At 36.5% G+C, this 20,188-nt stretch overlaps 2 protein-coding genes and 1 pseudogene across 4 annotated transcripts in view; all 3 read left to right on the plus strand.

The window, feature by feature from the left end:
• The window catches only part of LOC127672654 (zinc finger protein 431-like), a 263,925-nt gene that overhangs the window by 181,345 nt on the left and 62,392 nt on the right, over window positions 1-20,188 (plus strand). The gene's annotated exons all lie outside the window — the stretch shown is intronic.
• The window catches only part of LOC127672650 (zinc finger protein 431-like), a 67,411-nt pseudogene that overhangs the window by 45,827 nt on the left and 1,396 nt on the right, over window positions 1-20,188 (plus strand).
• Window positions 815-11,227, plus strand: LOC127672647 (vomeronasal type-2 receptor 116-like). 3 transcript variants are annotated; one of them, XM_052167953.1, is made up of 6 exons: window positions 815-1,020; window positions 5,013-5,295; window positions 5,892-6,695; window positions 7,501-7,725; window positions 8,847-8,970; window positions 10,320-11,227. In XM_052167953.1, the coding sequence occupies exons 1-6, from the start codon at window positions 815-817 to the stop codon at window positions 11,225-11,227; spliced, it is 2,550 nt and encodes an 849-aa protein (XP_052023913.1). The 3 variants fall into 3 exon arrangements, with proteins under 3 accessions (XP_052023913.1, XP_052023914.1, XP_052023915.1); XM_052167954.1 differs by having other exon boundaries at window positions 10,323-11,227; XM_052167955.1 differs by lacking the exon at window positions 8,847-8,970 and having other exon boundaries at window positions 7,501-7,729; window positions 10,323-11,227.

Consider the following 20,188-nt stretch of genomic DNA (forward strand, 5'->3'; position numbering starts at 1 on the left):
CACTGACTGCCAGGGACTGATTATCAGCCAAGAGATCAGCATAACAACTCAGTGAATGTGTGCACAGCACTGATATTGGACAGGATGGGGGTTGGATTTTTATAATACAGGCATTTTGGATTTTGCATACTGACAGGCTCTCCAGATGACACGAGTCACAGGAAGTTTCGAGATATTTTGTAAACATGACTAGTGTACAATAGCATATGAACAACAGAGAGAATGTTCAACTCCTGGCTCAGTGTTTCATGTGAGACTGTGCTTCCCTACACTAGACAGTGGAAGACATAATGTCCCATGATTCTTCTCACAGTGTGAATGATAAGAAACTTTTATGCTCTTTTAAAATTTTGTCTATGGAATTTCTGTTGAAATCCATTGTGTTTTCCATATGACTGTTGACACATATTCTGGGCTAAGCTGCCCAGGAGAAGATTGTCCTTGGGAATTATGCCATGCATACAAATGAAATCATGGCACCTGAGGATGGAGAACATGATTTTCAAAACATGTTTTCAGAAATATGAATGACATCATGGCACCTGAGGATGGAGAACGTGATCTCCAAAACATGTTTTCACAAATGTTTTGATCAAAAGTTTTCAGACCTCAAATGTAAAGCTTGAGGCCAGATTTTTCTCAAAGTATCTAGGGAGCATGACATAGTTTGAATGGAAAGGAATTGCAAATACAATTATGTGAATCTCCGGATAGCAATAGTCTTAAAACAGACACTTAGTTGTAAATGTCTGTGTTATGTTTGTCTGCATAAGAAATGGATTTCACAACTGCTACATCGGAGGGCCTAACAGACATGAAGAAGCTGTGTGCTTTCTCTATTTCATTTTTGCTCCTGAAGTTTTTTCCCTTCTTGTGCTGTTTGACAGAACCCATTTGCTTTTGGAGGATGAAAAATAATGAAGACAATGATGGAGATTTGAGAAGTGACTGTGGTTTTTTACTTTGGCCAGAGGAGGGACCTGTTGAAGACTATTTATATAATAAAATGATTGATTTTAGGTAAGTCATTAACTTTATTTTCTGCATCAGTGTCATGAATTAGAAATATGTTACCCCCTGTAACTTTAGAAACCACTGAAAATTAATTATTACACCAATCACTATTTTAATAGCTATAAATGTATCACAGTTTAGTATAGCTTTAATACATTGGGCTCCATCTCACAATGATGGAAAATGACTCTTGATTCTCCCTCTTGAGTATTTGTTGATATTATGTATTATTGAAAGATGTCTTTGTATCTGCCTTGAATGCACAATTCCCAGCTTTATTAACAATTCAATATGAAAAAACAGCATCACTGACTATATTCAATTGCCTGCCAATGATTCCTGTATGAACATACATCTAAATGCCTTCATAAAATGGTTATCTAATTTTGGTCTACAACATTTAGGCATACATTCATTCATTAAAATATTTCGGTATGTTTTGGTTTACTCTACCTGATTACAAGTATAACATTACATATATACTTGTGAATATACATATACTTTGCTTTATAAAATAGTCATTAAATGAGAACCTCTTGAAATTCTAGATTTAACTCTGAATGTGGGAAAAGGCTGCCAGGCTTCATATTCTGTTATGAGAATTAACTTTTGGTTCAATTACACAAATACACAGACACAGATTATACTTATTGTCAGGATCAGAATAATGGTCAATATTTCTACTAACTATTGAATAAATCTAGGAGAATAAATATACTTCTTTTTGAGAAGAAGATGTCCTCAATATCTAAGATCCTAAGCATGAGATGTTGCCATATGTGCATGGAGATAATGGGGTAAGGTGTGTTGAAATAACTCACCTTTTAGCTAATCAATGCACTTTGGATTTCTTACTTTCATGAAGCAAGATTTTTGGTGCTTTTCTGTCTCTGATGCTCATCACATCTCTTATTCAATTTTCATGTCTTTGGGATTTAAATAACATGTTTTTCCATTTGTAGCCACAATACACTGTACACTTTGATAATGATGGTTGCTTCACATGATCATTTTTCTCTGTTGGGTTAGTGTGAATTTCTCTTCTGGTGTTTTCTGTATTTTTCCACACTTCATTGGAAAATAGTGGAAATTATCCTTGGTGACACTTTGATAAGCCATTATATGATTTATATCCAAACATATATGAACTGTGTCAATGCACTTATCAGGTTTTAGAAAGAAAAACTTATCTCCAAGCATTCAATTGAAAGTCCAAATTTCATTAAAAGAGCGTGTTTGGTATGTTTTCTCCAGATGAGAAGTAATAGGTAATAATAACAGATGAACTGCTAACTGTGTTGGTGTAGATCAACAAATTTCTTAGGCAGGGAAGATCTCTGTGCGAAGACACCATTTAAAAGATTGCAAAGATTGAGGAAGAGTGAAGTGATAAGAGAAATCTGATAGGTTTTTAATAAATTGACATACTAACAACATACTAAAAGTTAATATTAAATTAGTGCATAAAACAGCTCAAATGATAAAAATCTGGATATGTGGTATATTATATCATTGTGTGTAATTTGAAATGGATGAAAAATTTAAATGAAATATATTTTTAAATAATAATTCTGTTTGATGAATATTAACATTTGAAAATAACAAAAACATGTTCTACAAACATCATGGATATATTATTGATAGCTTTTCTCATTGTGCAAGAACTTAGCATTTTCATAATATTTAACTTCACAATGTTTATTCTGTTTGGAAATTTGTAACATATTCTTACTGATAAAATAATGTCTTTCTTTGTAAAGCAGATAACCATTTTCAAGTATAATGATTGTTAGACAATATACACACATACAAAACACATTTTAAAAACACTCACACAATGCCAGGTATTATCACATAAGAGCTTTTGAATATATATTTTTTTGTTTTCCTTTATTGGATATTTCCTTTATTTGCATTTCAAAGGTTTTCCCTTTTCCTCTTTCCCCTCCAGAATCTCCTTACCTATCTCATCCCTCCTCCCCTTGTCTTATGTGGGTGTTCCTGCCCACAACCACCCACAGTAACCTCACCACCCTGACACTACACTGGGGAACCAAGCCTTCACAGGACCAAGGACATAGCCTCCCATCGAAGCCCTGAAAGGCCGTCCTGTGCTTCATATTCAATGACAGCCATAGTTCTCTACATGTGTACTCTTTTGTTTGGTTGTTTAGTCCGTGGGAGTTCTGGGGTTTCCAGTTGGTCGATGTTGTTGTTCTTCCTATGGGTTGCAAACCCCTTCAGCTCCTTCTGTCCTTTCTCTAACTCCTCCATTAGGGAAATGATGCTCAATACAATGGTTGTCTAGAGCATTCATGCCTGTGTTTTTCAGGCTCTGGCAGAGTTTGTCGGGAGGCTGTTCTATCAGGCTACTCTCAAAAAGCATTTTTCAGCATCCACAATCGCGACTGGGTTTGATGACTGTATATGCGATGGTTTCTTGACAGTCTCTGCATGGCTCAATGTCTGGTCCACACTTTATCTCTTATGAGTATTTTGTTACCCCTTCTAGAAACGACTGCAGAATCCACAATTTGGTCTTCTCTTGGAGTATCATTTGGTCTGTGAGTTGTGTCTTGGGTGTTCCAAATGTCTAGGCTAATATCCACTCAGCAGTGACTGCATACAACGTGGGTGCTTTTGTGACTGGCTTACCTGACCAGTTTTGTTGAGTATAGATATTTGTAGTAAGATCAATTTTTTTAATTTCCTCAGTTTCTGTTGTTAGGTCCCCCTTTACATTTCTGATTGTGTTAATTTGGATACTGTCTGCGTACCCTGTGGTTAGTCTGTCTTAAGGTTTATCTATCTTGTTGCTTTTCTCAAATAACCAGATCCTAGTTGTGTTGAATATTTCTATAGTTCTTTTGTTACTACTTGGTTGATTTCATCCCTGAACTTGATTATTACCTGCTGTCTACTCCTCTTCCATACATTTACTTCATTTTGATTTAGAGCATTCAGATGAGCTGCTAAGTATGTATGATCTCACTACTTTCTTTATGGAGGCACTCAGAGCTATGAGATTTTATTTTAGCACTGCTTTCATTGTGTTCCATAATTTGGATAGGCCCAACTTTATTTTCATTAAATTCTAAAAAATCTTTAATTCCTTTCTTTATTTTCTCTCTGACCAATGTGTTATTGAGTAAATTATATATTGAGTAGTAGTTATATATTGAGTAGTTGTTCAGCTTCCACATGTATGTGGGATTTCTGTTTTTATTGTTATTGAATATCAGTCTTAGTCTGCGGTAATCCCATAGAATACCATGGATTAGTTCAATATCCTTGTACCTACTGAAGTTTGTCCTACTGAAGTTTGTCCAACTATATGGTCAATTTTTGAGAAGGTAGCAATATATTTCTTAATGGTTCAGTTATAACATTTTATGTTCTTTTCCTATGCCTAATCCCCAAATAATACCATGTAGATTTTGAAAAAAATTAATTCTCAATATTAGATAAAGGACCCTCAGCTGCAGCTATGGTTAAGTATGCATTAATGATAATTTCAGGCTATGAAAATATACAAATATAAGAGTTGAACAAAATTTTTGATGTATTATTTGCTTCTCAAAAGACACAATATTATTAAGATGGTTGATGTATAAAATCGTTTTAAATAATTAAAAAGTAAGGAGAATATGTTGTATGTTTTGTATGAGTATCTTTTAAAAATGCATCTGTTGAATCACATCTCTAAGATTATTTTATAGTGTCTTATTCAATAGGACTGTATTCTACTTCAAGGAAGGCATTGAGACATAGAACAAACTCCTTAACAATTTACACAAATATAAAATTTATCATATCATATCACAGTGCCTTATACCTATGCATTCTTAATTTTGTATTCAACACTAAAGATGACTCATTCATGAGACTTATTTCAAGATATTTATTTAGAAATTTACAATGTATCATAGTACAAACTATTGCAATTGAAATTTTATGTTTCACACATCTCCCTTAATCATCACTATGCCTTGTTTTAGAATACCAGCAAGAAGATACGAGTTTTTTCTGGTTATGTTTTTTGCTACTGAGGAGATTAATGAGAATCCTTATCATTTACCCAATATGTCTTTGAAGATTGCAACCATGCTTGGTCTGTGCCGAGATACATTGGGAGTTCTGGATATAATACATTCACAACAAAAGTATAGTGAGAATTTTATTAATTATATCTGTGGAATACATGAAATTTGTTATGTAGACCTTACAGGCCCATCATGGAAAACATCCTTAAAACTGTCAATTCATTTCCGGACACCAAAAGTAAGAATGCATGACATTGGATGAGTCAACAACATTAAATTCCATTTAAATGTGCCAACAAGAAAACTTTGACAGCATGCATTTATGAGTGTTCTGCTACACATTCAGACAGACACAGACACACATAGGCTATGTGTGTGTGTGTGTATGTGTGTGTGTATGTAAATCTATATATATCTATACACACACACACACATATATATATATATACAAATCTATCTATCTATATATATCACTGTATATGCATATCACAATATAAATATACATATATAGAGAGAGAGAGAAAGAGAGAGACAGACAGACATACAGACAGAGAGACAGAGATAAAGTGTGAGAGAGATAAATATGTAAATTAAGGAATTAAATAATCAGATCACAAATGTACCGGAAAAACAGGCACACTGTGTTCTAGAAATTCCAACTTGTAAGAAATAGTCTAGAATCTAAAAGGAATAATACATGATATTTAGAATATATTTGTACTATCCTTGATAGGAGTTCAGAAAGGTGAGATATATTATTTGAATATAATTCCAAACATTCTAATAATCATATTCCTGTTGTGGATGTTTCATCCTCTCTTCTACATTCTTTAGGTTTTCTTTGGACCATTTAATCCTAGCCTAAGTGACCATGACCAGTTTTGCTATGTGCATCAGGTAGCCACCGAGGACACACATTTGTCCCATGGAATGGTCTCAATGCTGCTTCATATTAGGTGGACTTGGATAGGACTGGTCATCTCAGATAATGACCAGGGAATTCAGTTTCTCTCAGATTTAAGAGAAGAAATGCAAAGTCATGGGATCTGTTTAGCTTTTGTGAATGTAATACCAGAAACCATGCAGATATACACAACAGAGGCTATGATATATGATAAACAAATTATGACATCTTCAGCAAAGGTTGCTATCATTTATGGTGAAATGAACTCCACTTTAGAAGTCAGCTTTAGAAGATGGGAATATTTAGGTGCTCAGAGAATCTGGATTACAACTTTGCAATGGGATGTTATGACAAATAAAAAGGAATTTAGCCTTAATTTTTTCCATGGGACTGTCACTTTTGCACACCACAGCAGTGAGATGCCTAAATTTAGGAATTTTATGCAAACTATAGACACTGACAAATACCCAGTAAACATTTCTGAGTCTATCCTGGGGTGGAATTATTTTAATTGTTCAATCTCAAAGAACAGAAATAAAATGGAACATTTTAAATTTAACAACACATTTGAATGGATAGCACTGCAAAAATATGACATGGCCCTGAGTGAAGAAGGTTACAATTTGTATAATGCTGTGTATGCGGTGGCCCACACCTACCATGAACTCATTCTTCAACAACTAGAGTCTCAGATAACAGCAGACTACAAAGGAATGTTTACTGACTGTCAGCAGGTTAGTCAATGTGACCTTTTATATGGACCCAGAGAAAAACATGCATATTGGTTAGAGATTATTCTCTCAGTTGAAAGATTTCTGCCCTGCAAAATTCACTAATTTATTTTTCACTTGGATGAATATCATGCACAAGGAAAACATTTCATAGGAAACAGTAATTTTTTTTTATGATATCAGTGAGTTTTGTGAAAACATGTCTCAACATTTCATCAAATGAGTTCAAAAATTAAAATAGAAGCCAAGGGTTTTATAATAAAAGCCCTAAGTGATGACTAAATTAGAATATTTTTCTAAAGAGTGATTTTTCAAGAACCAGTACATATGCTATAACTAATACTTACTCATTTAAATTAACAATGATTTACAAAACCACAAATGATTAACGCTGTACATTTTATTAAGTTTCTGTTTACCTCATATATGTTCACTATTTTTACATGAGAGACCAGCAGCCATTCTTTATTTTCACACACATTCAGAATTCCCCTTCATTTGTGCACACATGGCTACATTTTTAAAAATGTATTTTGGAAAACATAAGCACACATACACTCATACACATTCACATAGAAAATGCTACTTGTTATATGCTAATCAGTTTTTGCACAACTTACCATCGAACATTAATATAATGTATATAAATTTTCAGTTATCAATGAGGTATATATATTTCTTATTACATGGGAGTATTTCAATGTTGCTGTCTTTTGTGAAAATCATAAGGAAATTAGGGGAAATTCTCAATTTTGCTTTCTCTTTATTGATATGCACATGTAAGCATCTAATGATGGATCTCATTTAGGTGTCTTCCTTGCTGAAGACCAGGGTATTTATGAACCCTGTTGGAGAACTGGTGAACATGAGACATAGGGAAAACCAGTGTACAGATTATGACATTTTCATCATTTGGAATTTTCCAAAAGGATTTGGAATAAAAGTGAAAATAGGAAGCTATTTTCCTTGCTTTCCACAGATGCAACAACTTCACATAATTGAAGACGTGGACTGGGCCACAGGAGGAACTTCAGTAAGTATACCACAGATTTTAGTTGTTTTCAAGATATCTACATTTTAAAACATGAGGTACTGAAATAATATCTCTGCAGTTAATTCCAATTGCTGCTTTTGCAAAAGACCATGCTCAGTTATAAGCACCAATATCTGTTACCTCTCAACTCCCTGTAAATCTTATCATAGAGATAAATAGCCTCTGTATTCCAAATGCCTATTCTCCACACACTACAGGAATATATTTATAAATTAATATATATAATGAAAATTTTGAAACTATATGTATACCATGGAATTTTTTAATTCTGTAACAACACACACACACACACACACACACACACACATATATATATATATCCTAATTAAATATAGAATGTATTCTTTAACATAAACCCTTTTCCAGATTCAAGGTTTACTTTTTTATTTATGTATATGTTATTGGTTATTTTATTTACTTACATTTCACATGTTTTTCTACTTCCCGGTCTCCCCTCTTCTGTAGGGGATTGCCTTATCTGGCATCAGTGGGAAGGGAGCTCCTTGCTCCTGTGCAGGCTCAATGCCCCAGGATAGGGGTATGCTAGAGTGATGAGACAGGAGTCTCGTAAAGGCAGGGAAAGGGGGGAGGGGAAAGAGATTCAAGTTATTGTTGTAAACTTCATTAACTTTAGGGCAGTCTTCTAAAACATATTTTGTTCATATCAATCAAATAAACTTTTTTGATTTACCCTACATTGTCTCTCCACAAACCTCAGTATTCTGATTCTTTTATTTATAAATCATGAGAAAAAAAAAAAAAACCTGATGCCACGTATGCATTCTTTTTGGATATATCAGTTTAGGAAGTAAAGTTTGAAATTGCCACAACCTGAAAGTTACATATATAATATTGCATGCTGTAGAAAATATTGTACGGCATTTGGTGTACTCTAGGGAAATACAAAATACTAATGTGTCTGAAATTGTGAAGAAATACTGGAATATTTACAGCCATATCTGTTAATGTCCCATATATATATGATGTATACATGAACTACACACACACACACACACACACACACACACGTACACACATACGTACATATACACACATTCACTCTTACACACATACTATATAATATTTATATTTTGTCTCAGGTTCCATCCTCCTTGTGTAGTGCGCCATGTACTCCTGGATTTAGGAAAATTCATCAGAAAGAAACAGCAGACTGCTGCTTTGATTGTGTTCCGTGTCCAGAAAATGAGGTTTCCAATGAAACAGGTACCTGCTTGCATGGAGAAAAGAAATGCTGAATTTGAATCCTTCTCCTTCCAAACTAGAAAAGTTATATGGCCTAAATGGAAACTGAAATCCTAAGATCTTCCCATTTCAGAACTTACTCAGTTAAATAATTTCAGCTTCTTTTGAACCCAGCAAATAACCTGCAGACTCTTCTACAAACAATACATTTCTCTCACAGTATGCTGGCTTATGATTTTATATTATGCAGACAACATTTAGGAGGACAAACATGTGTACCAATTGTTAAGGACGGATTGTTCAGCATAATCTAGGAACATATTTATTTTTCTCTGATTTTTTTTTTCGTACAAAGAAACTTGATTAGTTGATCAGTCGAGTATCTTTCCCTCAATCACCCATCTTACTTCCTGACAAAGACTAGATGCTCAGGGTAAGAGTTGTTGTTTTATGAAATATATTTTAAGATGTAAGATGAATGCCAGGCAGTGGTGCCACATGCCTTTAATCCCAGGACATTGAACGCAGAGACAGGTGGATTTTCTGGATTACAAAGCCAGCCTGGTCTACAGAGTGAGATCCAGGAAAGCCAGGACAGTACCGAGAAACCCTATCTCAAAAAGCAAAACAATTCATAACAATAAGAGGTAGATGGCTTAAGGGATTGAGCATTTCCTGTCAAACAGTAAGAACAAGAGTGAAGATTTCAAGAGTGAAGATTTCAAGAAAGAAGAGATGGCATAGTGCTTATCATCAGTCACCACCTACCTAAGTCAAGAGAGATGAATATGAATATTCATTACCTTCACGCCACCTTGGAATGAATAGTGGGGAAAAAAGAAATTGTACCAAAATGAGAGGAATATGCAAATGTTTATGAGACAGAGAGCATCAAGAATGAAAATATTCGTTTAGGCAAACAGTGTTTGCATGAGGAATTGTATGTTCTGATTTCTATAGGAGATACTGTCAATTGGCACCACCCAAAAAGCAAACAAAGTATATAATGCATTTCATCAACAGACATCAGTAACTACCCATGCACACTACCCTTGTCTAGGAATAGTGATATTATGGTTTGACAAATTTAAAAATATCTGAGATCATCCGTATTACTGTTTATCATATTTTCTTTCTTTTTTGTTTAATACATAAATTTTTTCCATTCCATTTCTTATCACGGTGCTTTGTTTCACTACAAAACGTAGGTAAATAGAGAGCAATCTTAAGTCAGTTGTCCCTACAACAACAAGGAATGGATTAGATGCTCAATACCTAAATATTTAGTGATATATTCTCTGAATAATACAAATACATAATTATTAACTACATAATTATAATATCTTATATGGTTTTATTGTTTTTGCCAGCAGATATGGAACAGTGTGTGAGGTGTCCAGATGGTAAGTATGCCAACTTTGAGCAAACCCACTGCCTTCAAAGAGCTTTGTCATTTCTGGGTTATGAAGATCCACTGGGGATGGCTCTAGGATTCATGTCTCTCTCCTTCTCAGTCATCACAATTCTAGTATTCATCACTTTTGTGAAATACAAGGATACTCCTATTGTGAAGGCCAATAACCACATTCTCAGCTACATCCTGCTCATCTCTCTAGTCTTCTGTTCTCTCTGCTCATTGCTCTTCATTGGACATCCCAACCAGGCCACCTGCATCCTGCAGCAGACCATATTTGGAGTATTTTTCACAGTGGCTATTTCTACAGTGTTGGCCAAAACAATAACTGTGGTCATGGCTTTCAAGCTCATTACTCCAGGAAGAAGAATGAGAGGGGTGCTGACATCAGGGGTACATAACTTGGTCATTCCCATTTGTACCCTGATCCAACTTGTTCTCTGTGGCATCTGGTTGGTAACATCTCCTCCGTTCATTGACAGAGACATACAATCTGAACATGGGAAGACTGTCATTATTTGCAACAAAGGCTCAGTCATTGCCTTCCATGTTGTCCTGGGATATTTGGGTTTCTTGGCTCTGGGGAGCTTCACTGTGGTTTTCCTGGCTAGGAACCTTCCTGACAGATTTAATGAAGCCAAGTTCCTAACTTTCAGCATGCTGGTGTTCTGCAGTGTCTGGATCACCTTCCTCCCTGTCTACCATAGCACCAGGGGGAAGATCATGGTGGTTGTGGAGGTCTTCTCCATCTTGGCTTCCAGTGCAAGGTTGCTAGGCTGTATCGTTGTCCCAAAGTGTTATGTTATTGTAGTTAGACAAGATTCAAATTTTATACTGAAGTGCAAAGACAAATTGCTGCATTGAACCTTTCATAGTATGAAAATGTTAGATGATACTCAACATGCTTTTAATTGTCGTAACCAAAGTAGAATCTAGTCATAGAATATTTTTACATACTAAACAAAATTGAGCTTACAAATAGGACAGCACTGTCCATTGTCACACCAGTTAACAAAGTTTGATGGAACATGGTTTCATTCATAAGACCACAGTCTGAGGATGGTCAATCACAACTGAGGAAGCCTACCATCAGTTTGAGCCGTGTTTTATTGTGTAAGCCATGTACTTAATAAATGATTTATATAAGGTGACAGTACTTAATGTGGACAGTACCCCCTCTAGATAAGTTCTTCTTGGAGTTATAAAAAGAGGACCGCAGACAACATGGACCTGAAGCCTGTAACCAAATTTATTCCGCATGCATTCACAGAGTGCCTGCATCCAATTTCACGTCTTGGCTACATTGAATATACTGTGACCAAGTTACATAAGTAAATAAAAACTTTTCTCACATGTTTCCTTTGATCATGGTGCTTTTTACTGCAATAGAATCTAAGACATCACTTTAGTGTTAAATTGCTTCTACGTGGATTTGAAATATCATAGATTCCTCATGCAATTAAAGGTACTAAAATCAAGTGTGAATGTTAGCAGAGTGTGAAGCACAGTGACTGTATTGCATATAACAAAACAGAATTGCTGAACTTTGGAATAACTTTCAAATATACTAGGAAGTTGTTAAGAATGTCAGATATTATACAAAAAAGGGAACATTTATGAAAAAGTAAATGGGGTTCAGATTGTGCCTGAAATATAAGACTCTTGACAATTTATGTAACAGACACTTTAATTTGAAATGAAAGTTTTTCTTTAAGCAAGTAAAATCACTAGTGGTAATGTCACATACAAAACCTTTACAACAATTAGATTGGTGAATTTGATGAACTTATAAATCACTCTAGATGAAAGGTCTCATCATAACTGTTATGAATGTATGTGTGCTAAAGATAATTTCACTTTACCATTACACACACAAACATGTATGTATAAACACATACACATTATTATTTCTATACATCAGGTGATGAAGGTCAGTGTCATTTGTCTCTCAATGCACCGTTTCCTCTTTGATTTTAAATATTATTTGCTAGTGCTTTTTTGACATTGTCATTCAATTGCTTTTGTTTATTTTTCCAGTCTCCAAAATACCCTTTGCATGACTCCATGTACTCCTAAATTGCACATGGCCTCTTATCCAATTAATTATTAATGATGTGTCTCTATTTGCATACATAAATATATATAGAGAGAAATATAAATTTTGGAGACTGTGTAAAACATTCATGGTAGGAGACTCAGTCCATCTTGTGCATGCTCTTTAGTTGGTGGTTCAGTCCCTGACAGTCTCCTAGTGTCCACGTTAGTTGACACTGAGGGTCTTCTTATGGACTTCCTGTTCCTTAAGAGGCACTCTATCCTTTCCCCAACTCTGACAAAAGACCCCCTGTGTTCTTTCCAATGTTAGGCTGTGGCTCTCTGCATCTGTTTCAGTCAGGTGCTGGGTGGAGACTCTCAGAGGACAATTATGCTAAGCTACTCTCTGGAATTATAAGAAAATATATCCTTAGTAATATCAGGGAATGGTGCTTGCCCATGGAATGGGTCTCAAGTTGGGCAGGGTATTGTTAGGCCATTCCCTCATTCTATGCTCCATCTTTTCAACTGCATTTCTAATAAACAGGCCAAATTTTGGGTGGAAAGGTTTTTGGTTGAGTTGTTGTCTTAACTCCCCACTGTGTGTCCTTTTTATCTGTAGGATGTGGCTTCTTCAGGGTCCATATCTCATTACCATGCATTTATGCTAAGATTACCTCCATAGACTCCTTGGTGCCCCCAATTTAACATCTCTGGCACGACTTAAAGATACCTCTCCCTTTTACTCCCACCTGCTGCAGATTTCAATGCATTTTCCTGGCTTCTGGTCCTCTCTTTTCTCACACCACACCCATTCCTGTTCTCTCTTCCTTCCCTTTTTTTCCAGACATGGTTTCTCTGTGTAGCCCTGGCTGCCCTGGAACTCACTCTGTAGACCAGGCTGGCCTCGAACTCACCAATCTGCTTGGCTCTGCCTCCCAAGTGCTGGGATTAAAGGCATGTGCCACCACCACCCAGCTTCCCCTTGCCCTTTATAATCTGCTCTCTTATGCAATTCTCACTCTGCCATCTGCCTCTTATGACTGTTTTATTTCCCTCTTATGAGATTTATCCATGCTTATTTGGTTCTTCCTTCTTGTTTAGCTTTTTTTGGGCAATGGAGAGTAGTGTTGATATCCTGTACTTTACGTTTAATAATTCGCTTGTAAGTGAATACATACATGCTTTTCCATTTGTGTCTGAATTATCTCAGTCTGGATGATAGTCTAGTTGTATCCATATATGAGATGCCTTTAACAGCTCTACAAAAAAATGCTGAGTGCTGAACTTGTATGAGAATCAAGAGAAAGTAGAGCTGTCCATGTTTGGAATCCTGCCCATGACATTTCTACAAGCTAGTCCCGGGTCTACATGTTTTGAACAGATTCAGCCTTGGTACTACAGTTATTCAGAGGTCACCAACTGTTGTACCAAATGAGGAGCACCACAAGGGACGTCACAGGTGGTCACATATGGCTACATGTGACTGATGCTTCCCATCTACCAGGGAGGACCCACCACCCCAGCTCCACTGCTTCTCCACATTCTCCTCAATATGGGCAGAGACCTTGTGCTTAAAATGTCTCAAAAACAGAACTTACTTGAAGTCACCCACAGCACCCAAGAGCAGCACTCAAGTCAGGGCACGGAGAACTTTTCAAGCCTGTTAAGCGAAAACAAACTTCAACATGGCACCAGGGAAAATGCTCCTCTTAGTCTGACTGGCATGTTTGCCTGGTGTCCTTGATTGGCCAGTGAGCCTTACCCCTCCTCAAGGTTAGAGTATGGTTCCAGTCCTGGGCCAGACCTTTCATTTATCTCAGGTCAGGTTTGCACTCCCATAGCATTCTTGCCTGTCCTCCAAGGACCTCATCCATCTACACCCCTACCCAGCACTGGAGGAGGACACACCATTGCAACTGAAGCTGGTCAGCTGTTTTCTCCTCCCCTTTGTGAGCAGTGATCCTGCACTCATCATGACCTGACTTCCTAGCTTGCTTGAGAATTCCTCACAGCACTTCCTCTTCTTCTTACTGAAATCAAGGAGGATAACCAGTTACTTGACTTGCATGAGGGATATAAAGCTGCCCCATCAGTGGAAGGATTCCCAGGCTTTAAAGATTAAAGAGGGATTTTAGGAAACAAATGTTTTGCTTTGTAGTCTTTTAAAATTCCCTTCCACCAGATAGTAGGTATGAAACAACCCTGTGAGAAAACCAGGAAACAGATGACAAAAACTGTGGAGCACTATTATTATTCAGCAAATCTTTCTCAATGGCAAGGTGGGGAAAAAACTAACAGTTTTGTTTGCAGAGGTTCTCTAGATCAACATATCTCATAGAGAGAGTGAATTTTTTGTGCATGTAGAAAGAAGGTTTAGTATAATGTCCCAGAGACAGTTGTCCTCTTCTTCAAATAATGACTGTATGCCAAGGGAAATTTCAAAAGCAAGAACTTATCTTCTGGGGAAAAGGAGCAGCAATATCCCTGAGCCCAGCATGAAGCCAGAATACAAAACATTTGTTTCCTAAAGTCATCCATTAAAGTTAATAGCCTGGGAACCCAGCCCCTTGTAGTTCAGATTGACTCCCCCACTGCACCTGAGGAATGGACTATGCAAGCAATTCACCTTGATTACAGGAAGAGGAAGGCAAGTGCTGTGAGGGAATCTCAGGCAAGATTTGAATTTAGGTCCTGGTAAGTGCAGGGTCATTGCTTACAAGGAGAGGAGCAGGCATCTGAGTAGTTCCGGGTACCTCTCTGCAAGTTCACTGTGGCTGCGCAGGCCAGAATAGTTCACTATTTCCTGCTCTGAAATCTGCTGTTCCGTGCTGTGCTGTGAGGGGACCTCAGAGAAGCTCTGAATTCGAGACATGGTAAGCACAGGATATCTGCCCACAAAGGGGAGGACAGGTGGTTGAGCAGTGGGTGCTGGGGTGGAGGGTCCTACCAGGGGTTGAATGGAAAACATTAGCTCGATGTGACTATGTGTGAGGTTTCTAGTGGTGTTTCTTACTTGCCAAATCAGGCACTGACCTCTGAATATCTTCCCTATCATGGCTGAATCTTTCTAAATCATTTGGAAAACTGAGTTTTTTTTTTTTTTTAATTCTACAGCATGTTTCCAAAACATTTTTTTGTTTGTTTTACACTATTTATTGAGAGGGCTGATATGAATCTAATAGCTTTATATTACACGTGACTGGTTTCTGTATTCTTTTCTTTATTATTTTCTTCTTTTTTTGCACTATCCCTATTTCTTTAGATGTACAGTGTTTTGAATATTGTTTGGCGAGGGGTCTTTTTTTTTTTTTTTTTTTTTTTGTTCCAACCTATTTGGTATTTTGGATGCTTCTTATACCTTAATAGGAATCATAGTTTTAGTTTAGAAATTATTCATTTAGGATTTCATTAAAACTACTTCCTTGTCTTTGAGATAATATTCATCTTCTATTACAGTCATTTGTACTATTTGCTTTTGATATGTTGCAGTGTTCCTGTTTACTTAGTGTCAGGACACTTTTAGACTCCAAATATTTTTTGATATAAGTCCATTTATTCATTTAATCCTCCTTTCCTGTTTGGTATGTGAACCTTACCTCTGTAGTAGTCAACGTGCAGGCGATTTCAATGGCCTGCTCTCAGGGACTTAGCTCCTGCTTAAATCATTACCTGCCTCCATCAGCTGCTGCTGTTGTCAGGTGTGCTTTAGATACATGGAGCACTAGCTTCAGCTGCTCTCCATATTTCTTCCCTGTTTCTGTTCTCTACACATGCCCCTTCTATAGTCTTTCTCTACTCTCATCATGTTCTCTTTGCTCCATATAGGTATTCCAGTTTGTAGGGTCTCACTCCTGTCCTTTCCACAAAACAACCTCTTTTTTATCAGATCTCTTGGATGTTTTAATTTTTGAGGACATGCTGTGACAAGACACTTTGAATTTCTTAGTGACATATTTCCCTGGCAGATCTTCATTATATTCCTATTCTGGTGTGTATACATCTGGGTTTGTGGTGAAAATAGGTCTAGATTCTGGTCTCTGGGTTTGTCTTGTTTGGGTGGTAATTTTATTCCTGAATTACTGTTTGCTGTCTGTATTTTCAGAGAATGTTGGCTGCGTTTTGCCTCTTTTATTGACCTGTTTGGCAGGTATGTTCAAGAGGGAATGCTTGAGAATGTTGAAAGCTGGGAGAAGTGGCAGTCAGTCAGATATAATCTTAGCAGTCCACCCAGAGAATTAGTCAGGAGAGAGGGTAAGCTATCTCTAGTGTTTGAACAGTGTTAGGGATAGCTGTGTAAATTGCATGTGGGATAACAAATAGTGTGGTAGATCCATGGAATGCCTACTTTATCTCCTGACAGGAATGGCATGTGCTTGAAAAGGGAGTATATATTCCTTTCTACTGGAAAAGGAAGGAGTATTTTGTATCATTGTATGTCAGAAAGATATGAGTTACTTTGAGATTTTAAAAGATTTGAAGTTCAAGATATTGCCTTGAGTGTCAGAAGACACTTAAGACATTTGAACCATGTAGGAGCTCCTGCAGACTATTAGGATCACTGTAGATTGAGTGCATTTTTTATCACAGAATAAACATGAGCCTATTGCATCCAGGGTTAGAATGGAGTTGATTGGGTACCCTGGGTACTCCCACACCGTGGGGCTTCAAGTTTCTGTTGGGATAAGTGCATCCTCTCCCACTGAGTCCAGACTTTGGAGTACAGTAAAAGGAACAGATACCAAAGACAGGCAGCAGCTTTACGGACACTGCCTGTTCCAGTTGTTGGAGGACCCTCATGGAGACTAACCTGAACTTCTGCTACTTATGTGCCAGGGGCCTTAGTCCAGCCTGTGTCTGCTGTTTGGTTGGTGGCTCAGTCTCTCAGTGTCCCAAAGGTTATAGGTTAGTTGAGTCTGCCAGACTACCTGTGGGGTTCCTACCATCTTCAAGGCATTCAATCCTTCCCCAACTCTTCCTTAAGCATTTACAAGCTCCATCCCTTGTTCACTTTGGTTCTCTGCATCTATTTCAGTCAGCTGCTGGGTGAAGCCTCTCATTGGACACTTATGAAAGTCTCCTGTCTGGGAGCATAACATTGTATCCATAATAATGTTAAGGATTGGAGATTGCCTATAAGGTGTGTCTCTAGCTGGACGAGTTTTCATTGGGCATTCAATCATCCTGTGCTCTAGGTGTGTTCCTGACTTTCTATCAGGCGAGAAACATTTTGTTCTGTGTGTCTACTGTGCTGTAGTTGAAACTGATCCTTCAGTTTTCTTCTCATGCTCCCATACAGTCAATATTTAAACTCTGTCCCTGAATCACATAAGATGCTTTAGCCCTATTTGCAATTAAAGCTAAGTTAGTTTGCAAGCCTGGGGGCTTAATTTTTTAACTTTATTCCTTTGTTTTTGTTTTTCAACACAAATTCTCTCTGTGAAATCCTTCCTGTCCTCATAGTCAACATAGGGACCACATAAGCCACCTGACATATTTTTCCACAATAAGTATATATTTTTGTGTAACTTTTAATCCTCATGTTTCACTTTGAAATTTGGCCAATTATATAGGTTATATACTATTTCTCAAGTTGATATGTGTTCATTACATCAATACTACCAGAGTATTCAGAGTCCTTGGATTCCAGGTGTGTGATGTTCTTCCGCACACTTGTGACTGTTCTGAAATGTTTGAATAAATAATATTTTGCCTATGTATAGGAATATGTATATCATATGTTTCTTCTTTACAGTTGTCATAAGATGGTCTCAGAATTCTTGATCTTGAAGAAATTAGTAGTTGATAGTCCCCATGTGTATCTGAGAAATTGACAAACACAATGTGGAAGACCAGCTCAAGCTTTCCACTGCTGAGCTCTTTCTCCTGCCTTACATTGCTTATTTATGATCAAAATTTATATTATTATAGTTTCATCTGTTCATTTGTAACTGTTTAAGCATGCATTGCCTTTTAATAAAATTTTATTAATGTTATAGTTTAAACTGCTGCACTTCATGCTTGTACAAGATGAGTAAGGATCTGAAGTGAATGTATAGTTCTTGGTGGGAACTTTTAGTAAAGAACTGTGAGTTCTCTATCATTTTTGTTTCCTTGGTTGATTTTTGTAGGGATTACGGGTCTTAATGTATAACTTTTGGTCTCATAGAACATATTACATAGGCCATGCCTGCATCCAGCTGTATGACATACACCTGCCTGTACCTCTATGACTAAGGACATGTGCAAATACACTCAGTTTACCAATCAGACTTGTAGTTAGTAATTTTTCATACAATATTTCAGATGTCTGATCAGTATTGTGGATGTTTCCTGTGCATTTCCCTCTCAATTGGCATTTCCCTGTCAGGGCTGGATGTTATTCAAATTGTTCAAAAGCAAGAGACATGAATTTTATAATTCAAGCTCCTTCTAAAATGACACAGTGATTGTAAATTCTGAGTCAGTATATAAGTGGAGCAAGTGCCAAATTTATATGAATATGTTCTCAAAAAAGCGTGTATTCTTTTACATTGATGTTAGTATCATGCTTTGTGTTGTACACATGTATGGGATATTTAGGATGCAGTGACTTTTGATGATGTGCATGTGAACTTCACTGAGGAAGAGTGGAATTTGCTGGATCCTTCCCAGAAGAATCTCTACAAAGATGTGATGTTGGAAACCTACCTGAATCTCAACGCTATAGGTAAGACTGCTATTTTATCTTATCTAAAGGAAACAAATGTTTATTGGTTATTGATGATCTATCATTTTAATTTTGAATAGTGAAGATTGAGCTGAATAATTCAGTTTCACTAAATTTTCACTGTACCTTTCATGGTGCAGTGAAAATTCACAATACCTTGATTATTTCCTAATTTCCAATAGTATATCATTCATTTCTGGTACTGTATTTTAGGCTATAATTGGGAAGACCATCATCTTGAAGAACATTTTCAAAGTATTAGAAGACATGAAAGGTAATTTTCATGTGCAAACTGATACAAATTTGTCTCTGAGGAAATTTTAATATCTTAAGGAATCTCCAGCAAAAACAAGAGTGTAAAATAACAGTCCTTTAACTGTAGTTATGATTATAATATTCTTACAAAACCATGTACCTCAAGGTCCGATACCTGATTTGGGTATCCATTTGATAAGTAGCTTCTTTAGAGCTATGCTGTGGACCTGCCAATCTGTAGCGTCTCATAGTATTTAGAAACTGCACATTGAATAGTGATAAATTTATATCCAAAACATTTTAATAAGAAAAATCATCCACAGAAAATTTGGTGATACTCATATTCTTGTATTAATATGGTTCCGCTTGGTGAGAGGGAATTTTATGAGAATCAAGAATATTGTTGTGGAGAAACATTAGTCCATCTTGCACATGTTATGAGAAACAAAAATTCAATTCAAACAGTGTGAATGCAATGCATAAACCTTTCATTTATCATTCTTTTATTAGGTATATCATGTGTCACAATGGATAATAATCATGTGAGCATAGGGATATATAAAGAAGAAACATAAAATTTTTGTTCTAAAACAAGAAGATATGTAGTATTCTGCCTTTGAAAGAAATTAGGAATATGAAAGACATTTGCAATTAGTTGTTTTTTTAGCTTTACAGGGAATATCCCAAAATTCATAGTGTAAAAAATCTTTATGGGCACTAGGAATTTGGAAACTCTTCTGTGTGTCCTGGTTCCCAGTCACATGTGTTATAATTCACACTAGAGGAAAAATATGAATACAATCAGTGTTATACAAATCAGAGTCTTT

Source organism: Apodemus sylvaticus, chromosome 22 (assembly GCF_947179515.1).
Source record: "Apodemus sylvaticus chromosome 22, mApoSyl1.1, whole genome shotgun sequence".
Classification (NCBI taxonomy): Eukaryota; Metazoa; Chordata; class Mammalia; order Rodentia; family Muridae; genus Apodemus; species Apodemus sylvaticus.